Source organism: Schistocerca americana, chromosome 1, assembly GCF_021461395.2.
Source record: "Schistocerca americana isolate TAMUIC-IGC-003095 chromosome 1, iqSchAmer2.1, whole genome shotgun sequence".
Classification (NCBI taxonomy): domain Eukaryota; kingdom Metazoa; phylum Arthropoda; class Insecta; order Orthoptera; family Acrididae; genus Schistocerca; species Schistocerca americana.
In genome coordinates, this window is record NC_060119.1 from 541,702,647 (window position 1) to 541,715,896 (window position 13,250).

The 13,250-nt window shown below is 43.0% G+C and overlaps 1 protein-coding gene across 1 annotated transcript in view; it reads left to right on the forward strand.

The window, feature by feature from the left end:
* Positions 1-13,250, forward strand: part of LOC124573831 (flocculation protein FLO11-like) — a 123,631-nt gene that overhangs the window by 75,428 nt on the left and 34,953 nt on the right. The window contains exon 4 of the mRNA XM_047131144.1: positions 8,679-8,778. Within this exon, the coding sequence (XP_046987100.1) occupies positions 8,679-8,778 (100 nt within the window). The remainder of the gene's footprint in view (positions 1-8,678; positions 8,779-13,250) is intronic.

Below are 13,250 nucleotides of genomic sequence, written 5' to 3' on the forward strand. Positions count from 1 at the left end.
AATATCGATAAACAGCAAAATATTGATATACGATCTTCCGAAGCCCAATTAGCCAACGATCTCATCAGGAATACGAAGCAAATATAAGTCCAGATTCTTGGCGTTGTGCATCTTCTGGGTATCAGAGAAGATTTCGTGTATCAGTATCGAAAAAGTACTACAGTTGTGTAGGAGCGCAGAAGGAACGTAGGACCCGGCGAATGCATCTTTACTCGGTTGCTGAGAGCAGTTCTACTGGATTCATACGTTCTGTGTGATTTGTTCTGTATATAATGTGTATCATTTCTTGTAATTGATACAGCTTCTGCTGCTTTTCGTTTCCGAAACTAGACCACGCATTCCAGTAGAAGAAAAAGATCATTCCACAAGTCTTTGTCAGCTGACTGCGATCCCTAAGGACAGTGTTCATTTCCTGAACTATAATAGCGAAGTAGAAAGCAAGAAGAGAGATCGTTACAGAATTCATGTTAAACGGGGTTATCTGGTAAGCATATAGGCACTGTTTGTCGATAACTAATTATGAGGAAATGTTAGTGTGTTATGGTCTGTTCCCTGTTTTGTATTTGAAGAACAGATCTTGAGATGTGATCTAATACACATGCACAATCTCATTTGTATGCAGCCCTTTCAGCTTATTCTCCCGTTATGCATGTAAGCTACAAATAATTCTAACTCAGGAACTTTTTGCTCTGTATAAGGTTTTATTAATTACTGCGTGCGTACGATAATGTTACTCTTAAAGTGCTCTCACTGCGCTACTAATGAAGCTGTTGTTCTGTCTGTAGCACTAAAGCGCTAAGAACTGACTGCTAAACCTGCATACTCTCCCAAAAGACGTCAGACTCGTTTTGCCTGCTGTTTCGGCAGATATCTGCAATTTCGTTATTGCAAAGAGCAGCTGGAGTCAACCCGAACAAATTCTGCTTATCACGTGTTTCATGCGACGCCCAGCGCGGATGGAAAGCCTTGGTGTGTTTCTCATTACAAACAAAATTATTATTATTAAAGTGGAATTTTAGCTGCCCATTCGACAGCGTGGTCCCAAATTAATCTATTGCGATATTCATTTTATGGATATGTGTTAACAGGAATGCTACAAACGAGGGATAATCCGTACGGTACTGTCCTGGCCAACACCGTCTGATACCGCCGTGCAGGAGCGCTATTCAGTCGTTGCTGGCGTACTCGTTATTCTTCGTGTTTTACTGATGCTGTTCATACAAGCCGATAAAACGAGTAACGCAGTAGACTAATTTGGGACTGCTCTGTGGAATGGGCACGTAAAATTACAGTTTCAAGATCATTTCCTTGTAATGGGGAAACAAACCGACGCTTTCCGTCGACTCTGGACGCAGGCCCACAGGCAGGACAAAAAGCCGCTGTGTTCGTGTGTGTGTGTGTGTGTGTGTAGGGGGGGGGGCGGCGGGGGCGCAGTTGGCAACATTACATAGCATTAATCGTGGTAACATCGTGGAAAAATTTGAGTGCAGTTCGTGTCCTCAGCTAAAACCTGTGTTCAATGCTACAGGCAAAACAACTGCTACACCAACACCAACAGTACAGTAACGTCAACACACGCAATAAGTAGTAAATAAAGTATTGAGCAAAACGCCCGCTCACGGTAGCTGAGTGGTCAGCGCGACAGAATGTCAATCCTAAGGGCCCGAGTTAGATTACTGGGTCGGAGATTTTCTCCTCTCAGGGACTGGGTGTTGTGTTGTCCTAATCACCATCACTTCATCCCCATTGACGCGCAAGTCGCCGAAGTGACTCAAACCGAAAGACTTGAACCCGGAGAACGGACTACCCGACGGGAGGCCCTAGTCACAAGACATTTATTTATTTTATTGAGCACTGTTTGTAAGTTAGATATACAATAGCAGACAGCAAATTATAAGTTCACAGGACTGCATACAAAAGAACATGTGTATGCATTTCAAGCGACTGATGGTGCCTTACGGCGAATCAAATATTGCCTTTATTCATGTGCACATAGACGGTCCTAACCTAAGTATCTTTTGATATATTTACAGAATATGTTTTAAAAACAGAAATTTCACAATTACACTTCGTTTTTAATTAATCTTTCTATTTATACTTCAATTATTTACGATTATTTTATGAGTTCGCAGCCTTCATTATTAAGCTAACATTCCTGCGTCCAGATAAACTATCGAGCTGTAATCTGGCATAGTCACTAAGGGGATTTTGTAGCTATATTGGAATAATTGTTCAGTCTGGTCTGTATCAGACCACCCAGTTACCTGAACCAGGTCCGCCCGCCTACCGGTGCACGGCGTGCATTAAGATCTTCGGCGCCATTTTGTTTAATAACTAATTAATATTTTTGGATAAAAGAAAATTTTAATGCAGGTAAACGATGATGAATAATAGGGCACTGTTTATCTTTTGATTTCTCCTAAAAAAAAAGTTGAAAATGAGGTAAAGATCGGACCTCTAGACGAGAAAACCCCCTTAATCATAGTTTGAGTACAACTGCGACTAATGACGTCAGATTCCAGGTCGACAGCTTATCTATAAATGGGAATAGTCACCTGGGAATGGTGCTGCGAATGCGAAACTAGTCACAAGATAAAAGATTAATCAAATAAAATATAGATGTGGGACTTCTGATTCCAAACCAAATATTTTATCAGCTATCGACTTGTAAAAATAATGGGCAAGATCATATTAAATATATGACATTCAGCACACGTAAAAGCAAATCATCCGTGGGCAAACAGCTAGCGGAAACTGTACCTGCTTCATTGTGTAAATACGTCAAGAAAAATCTCGTAAACTAATCACAGTGCCGTGCCTTTGTGAAGTCGTATTTGCCGGGCAGGAATGCGACAGCCGTAGCAGCTGACGTGTAGCCTGGTTTGTGCTCGTAGGCGTCCTGGGATCCACCCTGTCGCCTTACCCGCCGCCAGGGACAACTCCTGACCTCGCCTCAGTTTACCTGTGGAGCTGCAGTAGTATCAAGATGTGAATGGGCCACATGAGCGTGACGAAGTTCGTGGCCGGATGGACCTGGGAAGGTACGCCTGAGAATTCCGTGAGCGACTTTCTAGCTCGTCTCTTCCTGCCGCTCCTCTCTCACTATTCCCCTGAGAACAGATAGCTATCGGACGTCGAGAGAAAACTTTTACTACACTGTTTGAGTAGGGAAAGTTCGTTTACTGACAACGGGGATTCATCTGCGGCCATTAAAATGGGATAGCGCTGGGAGAATCGCCTCCCAGTCAACTTTTGTTTCCGACGGAGTCCATTGCTTGTGCTGGGTATTATGTTTGCTTGCTAGATAGCCCTGGCCGACAACATTAGACATAGCCAACAGTATTAAAATCCTAGACATATCTTACCGTAGTAACAGTTTTGTCTGTGGGCATCAGTACGTCACATTTTAGTATCATAATGTCAATTTCAATGGCGTACTGTCCTCAGACTACCGCAGTACATAATTAACACTAATTTGTGATAAACAACGTTTATGACCCAGTATATATCCCCAGTATACATTGTGTCGGTGAAAACTAGAAACAAGTACCCGAGCAACTAAAAACGTTCATAATTTGTGACTATTTTGTGATAGTGTCGGATAATAAATACACATTAAGATAAAGCAGCAGTATTCTATAAAGAGACGATATTTTGTGTACATTGTTTCCCAAGCTATCAGAACAGAAAAAGAGGAAAATGTTAGCAATCTGTTGTGAGGTATCTGCATATGCTGAGTACAGAAAACGAGCGCAACTTCTGGAGCGTTCCAGAGGGCTGACGTCTAGGCATCATATGAGTGCATCCCCCCCCCCCCTTCCCCCGCCCGTCGTGTCCTCAGTGACACTGGGCTACAAGGAATTCACTGACCACTCCATTCTCCAAACCTGGTACTGGCGATAGGGGGAGTGGAACCTACGTAATATTAGATCAATACGAATGTATACGATATTTATGATATTGCAGTGCCTGTGTTATTCCGAATTACGATGCAGTGCTCCTTCGGACATGCATAAATGGAAGCATTACACTGTAAATGCAGATGATTTCCATATCAAAGTATGTAGTACACTTCATCTCTCTTTAACGCTTGTTAGATGCCGTCGTCACGGTGTTGCATTTTCATTCATAAGCAGTGGTTTTTTCCGTTTCGTCGGTCATCAGGCTTCTGATTAGTTCGATGCTGCCCACTGCTAATTCCTCTCCGTTGCTAACCCATTCATTTCAGAGTAGAACCAGCACCCAAAGTCATAAACTGTTTGTTGGAGGTGTGTGTGTGTGTGTGTGTGTGTGTGGGGGGGGGGGGGGTAGGGGGGGGGGTGTAGGTGGTGGGCATGTTCGCGTTCGTGCGTGCGATCGCTCGCAGCAACAGCCCTTTCGATTATGTCCCACAGATGTTCAATGGGATTCATGTCTGGTGATCTGGGTGGCCAAACCACTGGCTTGAACTGTTCAGACCAACAGAAATCGGGAGTCATCTGACCAGGGCACGTTTTTCCAGTCGATATGGTCACGAGCGCGGGAGAGAGCTGCAGGCGATGTCGTACTGTTGCCAAAGGCACTCGCGTCGGTCGTCTTCTGCCTTAGGCTATTAAAGCCAGATTTCGCCGAACTGTCCTAACGGATACGTTCATCGTACGTCCCTCATTGATGTCTGTGATTATTTCACGCAGTGTTGCTTGTCTGTTATCACTGACAATTCTACGCAAACGGTCGTTAAATGAAGGCCGTCGGCCACCGCGTTGTTCACGGTGAGAGGTAATGCCTGAAATTTGGATTCTGGATCTCGGAATACTGAACTTCCTAACGATTTCCAAAATGGAATGTCCGATGCATCTAGCTAGAACTACTACTGCGCGTTCGAAGTCTGTTAAATTCCGTCGTGCGGCCACAATCACGTCGGAAACTTGTTCACATGAATCTACATCCACATGAATACTCTGCAAATCACATTTAAGTGCCTGGGAGAGGGTTCATCGAACCAATTCCACAATTCTCTATTATTCGAATCTCGTATAGAGCGCCGAAAGAATGAATACCTAATTCTTTCCGTACGGGCTCCGATTTCTCTTATTTTATCTTGGTGATCGTTCCTCCCTATGTAAGTCGCTGTCAACAAAATGTTTTCGCATTCGGAGGAAAAAGTTGGCGATTGGAATTCGTGAGGAAATTCTGTCGCAATGAAAAACGCCTTTCTTTTCATGATGTCCATTCGAAATCCTGTATCATTTAAGTGACTCTCTCTGCCATATTTCGCGATAATACAAAACGCGCTGCGTTTCTTCGAACTTTTTCGATGTACTCCGTCAGTCCTATCTGGTAAGGATCCCACACCGCGCATCAGTATTCTAAAAGAGGACGGACAAGCGCAGTGTAGGCAGTCTCCTTAGCAGGTCTGTTACATTTTCTAAGTGTCCTGCCAATAAGACGCAATCTTTGGTTAGCCTTCCCCACAACATTATCTGTGTGTTCCTTCCAATTTAAGTTGTTCGTAATTCGTAATTAGTTGAATTTACGGCTTCTAGATTAGACTGATTTATCGTGTAACCGAAGTTTGAGTTCCTTTTACCACTCATGTGGATGACCTCACACTTTCCGTTATTTAAGGTCAACTGCCTTTCTTCTAAATCGTTTTGCATTTTGTTTTGATTTTCTGATGACTTTATTAGTCGATAAACGACAGCGTCATTTGCAAACAACCGAAGACGGCTGCTCCGATTGTCACCCAAATCGTTTATATAGATAAGGAACAGCAAAACGGCCTATAACACTGCCTTGGAGAACGCCAGAAATCAGTTCTGATTTAGTCGATGACTTTCCGTCAGTTACTACGAACTGTGACCTCTCTGACAGGAAATCACAGATCCAGTCACATAACTGAGGCGATATTCCATAAGGAGACAATATCACTATAAGCCGCTTGTGTGGTACAGTGTCAAAAGCCTTCCGGAAATCCGGAATCGATCTGAAATCCCTTGTCAATAGCACTCAGCACTTCATGTGAATAAAGAGCTAGTTGTCTTTCACAGGAACGATGTTTTCTAAACCCATGTTGACTGTATGTCAACAGACCGTTTCCTTCGAGGTAATTCATTGTGTTCCAACACAATATACGTTCTAAAATCCTGCTGCATACCGACGTTAACGATATGGGCCTGTAATTAAGTGGATTACTCCTACTACCTTTCTTGAATCTTGGTGCGTCCTGTGCAACTTCCCAGTCTTTGGGTACTGATCTTTCGTCGAGCTAACGGTTGTATATGATAGTGAGTATAAACAACAGCTCCGCCAGTTCGCTGCTCTTTCATACAGTACCTTGTGTACGCGATACTGCCAATTGCGTATTTGCGTATCTCTATCCCTTGACTTTTGCCACCTCAGTGCGTATATCGAGTCTCATTTTTTCTTCTAAGTCGTCATCACACGGTCTCTCCCCTCGTACATGCCTTAGGTGCACTCTTTTCATATATAAGGTCCCTCCACTGAGTTCATCAGTGTAATTTCTCTTGCGCTCTTAATGTTGACGCCTTTGCCTATCAAACATTGTAACGTCCCCTTAGAAAAATTTATGAATTACTGTGCTGATAAACATCTTATGTTATTTGATTTTCAAACAGCTGAGCAAAACTGAACGTACTCAGACATTACTCTCTTTACTTATTCTGATCAACAGTAAACTGACACACAATATTTTTAGCGCAACGCAATCTGACTTTTAATAATCCCTACAAAAGAATGGCCCTGACTAACAATAACCTGTACCTTTCACGAATCACTTACCTCACAAAAATCTTCGTTACTCGAACTACTGCAATACAGCGTGCGCCGATACTGCCAGCTGAATAAAAGATTCTAACTACTGAAGGCACTAACTACTGATAGGCATAGTTAGCAAATGAAAGATTTTGATGAAGAACAAACAATGTATTCACCTTAATAGTGTTCAAAAGTCATAATATATCAGTTCATGACATCCAGTCTTACAAATTTACAGTCTCTGTCCAGATCATCCGCTCTCAAAGCTCCGCTATCTCACTCCCCACATCCACCACTGCTGGCGGCTCACCTCCAACTGTGCAACGCTACGCGCTGTTAACAGCCAACTGCCCAACACTACAATAGCAAACAACAATGCAAACCAGCCACAGACTGCACACAGCACAGCCAGTGATTCATACAGGGCGCTACGTGGCGTTACCAATAAAAAAAATCTAAACAGCCTACTTACAACATCGTATAGTGTGTCAGAGCTTCCAAACACGAGCTGAATCAGTGGGGACTGAAGAATAAACTCTTTCTTTATTGTTACACCGGCTGACTCACTTTGGGAGAGTCTAACGTTGCCGAGTGGCGCTCGCTGTGAGAGGGGGCGCGGTCGCTAATCTGATAGCCGGTAATTACTTGCGACATTTCCGCGGGTGAAACCAGACGCCGCCCAGCGCAGTGCCGCGCCAGCTGCGCCACAAATAGCCGGCGGCGTGGTTCCGGTTTGGCAGTGCGCGCCCCTCCCGGCACCGGTGTTACGTAGCGCCGAGCGACCAGCTGTCTCAGCCACCAGCAGCCAACGCCGTCTGCGAAACGGCTGCGCGCTGTCAGCGGCCGCTCGTAATGTCCCGGTGCGCCGCTCAGGGGCGCGCTATTCTGGGCGCAGTCCTGTGTGTGTGAGAGCGGGCAGTGAGTGGAGGTGACGCAAGTCCTGTTGGGCGACGGCCACTTGGGCTCAGGATAGTCCCCCCCCCCCCTCCCCCCTGCCCCCACCCTTTCCTCGCTGGCCTCGACGATCTCCGAAGGGTCTCGCTCTATTTTTCGTCCGTCTGGACGCAGGGGTCCGGGTGCAGCGGTGTCGGCTCTGGCGTCAGCGTCTCGGCGTGGCAACCAGTCTGTCCATCGGCTCCCCACTGGCGCCAGTGAGCTACAGATCGCAGTCTGTGTTGCGGCCGCGCGAGAAAGTGATAGCGCGCGAGGTGAACCTTAAGCCAGCCAGTGACGGGGACTGTTTACAAACAGGATGCGAGGCGCGTTCCCTTTCGTCTCAATGAGTGAACTGAGGGACTATTAACTGCCGTCTCTCATTCATTAGTCTCGCGCTAGGCAGGGATTATCCTGACTTCGCGTCTCTCGGCAGATCTCGGGTACAGAGCACGCTCGTATTTTTCACGCGCATTAGTTTAAGGGACGTAATGTAGACAATAGTAACTCGTACTATTATGTAGCAAGGTGTTTTCGCCCAGAGTTGTAAAGCAGTCTCTATTTTTGCTTTAATAGTTCTTTTAGGTGTGAACCGAGAGGCAGTTCAGCGTCCACAAATAGGCACGAAAATTTGAGACCAAAGCCGTGAAAGTCATCGTAACCCCTCATTTTCTCTTGTGTTGTTTCAGACTACTTTTCATTTTACCCCGAGGGTACTGGGTGTTCGTGCTGTTCTCATTATTTCATCATCATTCGTGACAGAGGCTAGATTGGATTGTGTAAAAATTGGACTGTTCAATACTTGGGACTTTGTACAGGCGCTGATGACTGCGCAGTTGAGCGCCCCACAAATCAAACATCATTTTACACAGAGACGAATACGAAAATTACACGCATTCGTATAGTCGCTCGTGTATCGCTAGTATCACAGCCACTGTCCTGAAATATTTAGTTATCGTGTGATAAGCAAATCTTGATTGACATTTCAGTACACAGCTTATATTCATTATGGGAGCAGATGCCGAATTTGGCATGCAAGTACACTCTTACGGACAATGTGTAAAACAGCAACAAGACACCATTGTCAGGGTAAGTAACATTGAATTAAAAAGCTATTGCGTTGGCCTTGACTAACAGAACGGTTTTCTTCATAATCTTTGCTTGATGCTACTGTGCTAACGTTGCCAGCCCTTGTGCAGCCACTACGATATCACTATCACTGACAGATAATAAGTGTGTGTGTATTGGAGGGAGGGGGGAGAGAGAGAGAGAGAGAGAGAGAGAGAGAGAGAGAGAGAGACTGACTGAGTTTTACTCACACAGAGTAAATTCACGTTATGTTTGATCTTACTTTTCGGTTCCATGAGTACCATAGATCGACCAATCGTGGCTCACAAAGACAAAATTTATGACATGAGCTAAGACTTTCACAGTGTGATATACATACATGAGCGATCCGGGTGTCCAGCTAGACAAAAAAGTAAAAGCAATGCGATTTTTCGTAAATTTATTCGTCCGATTTGTGGCCCTTGGGCGTCTGCCTTGCCCGTACGAAACGCCACTTGATATAGACAGCACGGACCGTTGCCGAGAGATTGTCGATTTTTTATCATTTCACCTACATACAATGTGACAAACAGTCAGCAAAACTTTGTAACTTACTAGACGTAATTCAACCACATGATGATGGAGCTATAAACTCTAGTAAACGCGCTGTAGAAGTGTAAAATAACAGTGAGAGGTTTCTGGTATTTCTGTCTTTTGTGTTGTCAGTTATACAAGCAGATCCTGAAACTAATAACAGTTACAGTCTGAAGACGAATCAAGCGAGATAGCAGCAGTACTTCGTTTTTCTACTCGCTGCGTAACAATGAATGTTGACGCTACCTGACAGAAATCTCAACTCTCTTGTTTCTCTCAAATAAATGGTTTGTGTTTCTTGTTTTTCGTTAGATAAGGGAGCGCAGAGAGAGAGAGAGAGGAATGGGCTGCCGTAGAGCCGTAAATAAGGAATATCGACAAGGCCCCTGGGACGGCAACATATAATACGGAAGGTCTCTAACTGGAGACGCACGGCACGTGAAATATCGAGTTTCGTTTTGTAACACTCATCGTCGCATAAATTTTTATCAGACTATTTTACCCTAAGATGATGTATACTTCCAGCTGGCGTACAGATGGAGAGATTTCGATTTGAATATCCGAACGTCGTAGGCGCCGTCTCACCGAAGTGCTGGAAAAGAATTTACAGTGGCTCCCCTGTCTGCCGCGCGAGCGGCTACTCATCACGAGTCATTATGGCATTTTCTGGACAAATTTTGTGCCATAAACGCTTTTTTAGTCCTGATGAAAAGTTCCAAATCAGTTATTTCTAATATTCTGGAGTAAAATTCATGGCCAGTGTAACGTGATTTAGGCACATAATCTTACCTTTGATCTGTAATCCCGATATATAGGGTTAGTGGAAGTTTCCCAGGCTCTGTTCACTGCACGTGAATGTGGTGTAACGCGATGTCTGATTTATTGCACCGCGGCTCCTTTCCTCTTAAGTCCAGTTCGCTCTGCTCGGACTTGAGGTCACTGCCTGTAAACTCACATGTCGGAAGCTTACATCTTCAAGAAATGATTTTTTTTCGCTCAAGATTGTGAGCAGTTTAATTGGGTAAAAAATTCGTCAAGCAAATTAAACATCCGAGGACAAAAAGCGATATTGGTTACCGGGAAGCCATAGCATCAACTACAGGATGATTAAAAATAAAGTGAATAGTTCAATCACCAATGAAATTAATCACCCAATCCAGCATTCTTTTCAGTTTGTAGACGTTCAGTGACACACAATTTCTAACAAACGTAGCGCTGTCCTGAGTGGTAGTATTATTTACTGAGGCATCATGCATGCTATGTTATTCATTCCATCATTTTCGATACGAATAGTGCCTCTAAAAATACAGTCCTATTTTATAAACCAATCGCTCAAGTCATAGCAGAAATTTAACTACAATGATGATCGGTTCGAATGCTATGATCACCTCAGTAACATAGGATCGGTACCTGCCTTATATTAACAGTGAACGTTTTATACCGTGAGCATTTTGGACGGCCAGTTAAGGCTGATTACTGTGGTTGTGAAGTCTGTTTTTGACGTTCACGACTGTCTTTCAGGAGAACCTCTATCGTTCGGAATGCATATTAGCCAAATATTATCCTAAGATGTCATTCTATATTATGGTCAAAATCTGTAGCACATTAACAGAAACGCAAGACACGTTACTCTCAATACACAGGGTTGCTTCGCTCACCGTATGTACCACAAATTAAAATTATTATTTACACGACACAACAGTTCACGACACTCGTTTGCCTACGTATCACAACTTTTTTCATTTTGTGCAATCTTCAGTTCGATTTACGAGCAAATTTTCCAGGGCTTGCTGTTTGATAACGTTCCACATACTCGTATGTTAAGTCGATGACATTCTTTTCGAAGCTCTTTCCAACCCCACAGAAGAACGTATATAGTTCTATTTTTTTAAAATATTAGTTTCACGTTAGTTGCGTGTATCAGAAAATTCAGCACACTGTCCGGAACTATTTAGCGTAAACCGCACCCCCATATACTTTGGATGGCTTGGCTTCGCTACATCGCTGTTTGTAGGGTGGAGAACAACAACCTGATAATAGGGTCAGCGGACGTCTAATGAAGCAACGTTTTCCAGATAACCATAGCGCGAAAAACGCAGCGTTTTGAAACAGCAGCAACTAAACGACAGCCAATCAGCAACTAGCGCGCAGAAATGCAATTAAACTAGCTTGCATAGATGATGTCTGTTATGTCGGAGAGGTCAGGTACTAATAATATCTGCTGAATGTACTGGTTTCAGCTGAACGATCGTAGCTATACAAACAATAAATTCCTCTCCATTGCTCGTTACACTAGACGCAGATTATTAGTCAATATTGTGGAGGCTGATCAGTGAATCACCTACACTAAAAATATTCTAATGCCATTAACGTTTGAAGATACTGCAGACACCGCACAGCCGAATTGCAGTCGACATGTGGTGCCGTAAAGCGCAATGTTGTTAGAAGCTAAATCTAAAGGCGGTAATCTCCTCCCTCCCTTCTTGCATCTGTTGTTCACATTAAACAATGGTCATTCCATGTAATCAATAACCAAAGTCTTTTATGAAGGTTTGAGAGGAGCAAAGATTACAGCAAACTTTAAAGTTTACTTAGCTTGTCATGTTGAGATGGCTCCAGTTCTTTTTGTCCAGGGATCTGATTCTTGAAGTTGAAAATCTAACATCAGGTCCTCACGGTTTGTTTGAATTAAATAAACTGGAATATTGTTGTTGCAGAATTTTTTACATAAATATATTTTCCACAGTTTTCTCATATTTTAGTATATCATACAGCATTTTGATTTTTCACATTAACAAAGCCGAGATTACATTGTTCGCACTTATTATAAAAAAATACGTCCCGTCACATCAGAGGTAAGCTTACGATTCCCACTCTCTCCGGAAATAACAATATTCCAAAGGGTTTACAATTTTCTTTGCCTAATGAATTCCTACTAGTTTTCGTTACATTATTAACTTCGAGTATTATTTCATAAATGAATCCAGGAATAAATATAGTAACCATTCCAGGATTGCGTAATTAATAATATAAATTTTAAGTGTGCAAACAATTCGTAATTTCAAATGTTTCCAAAGAAAAGGCTATTAGCTGTACATTCAGAACTAGTACTTACCGATTATAGCTTCGAAACTAAAATATTTTATAAAGTAATTCCTTTCCATAAATTTTAGCCTGAAATATAGCATACTGTGTATAAAATTATATTAAAGTTTTCAGAAATGCAACTGAGATAATACTGACCTGTCCAAAATTCGAAAAAAATTGTGGTTTCGACAACTACTGTTGAGGAAAAGTAATGTTAGAGGAGGATGTCCCGTTACAAGGCGACATGTTGTAATTTTTGCTCATGTCCAGACAACGTGAATGTGCTCTCATTCTAACATGTACTTTACTGTAACGTAAAACAGTGACAAAAAGAAAGTAGAAATTAAATATTAGTCTTTTTTTCTCTCCGATCACATTTTTTGCAACAAATTATCGAAATTCCCTCCTACAACAGCTTCAGAGTTGACGTCATCGCACACATCATTGGCGCACCATCTCGAAATTCCCGACTCGTAGCGAATAATTGTCACAACCTCAGACATTCTTGCGACCAGCTCGTCCCGGCTGTTGGTTTCCGCGAGATCGTCGCTAATTGGCTGCCGTTTTGTGGCCATAGAGCCACAACGGTGCTTCCCAACCTATTATGATTATATGAATATTTTTCCCGATTCGACATCCCATACCTGTTCTGACGCTGTCAGCAACTTTATTTTGTCCGCGCTGTATACTACTAAGAATCTCCAGACGCATTACCTCTGATATTTCAGCAAATATTGGAATTTCTATTTGTAGATGTGTAGATGGAGCCAGTCAATCCAGTTATAGCTCACCATGTTCATGCGCTGCCCATCGTCAACCGAAAAACTTAGGTT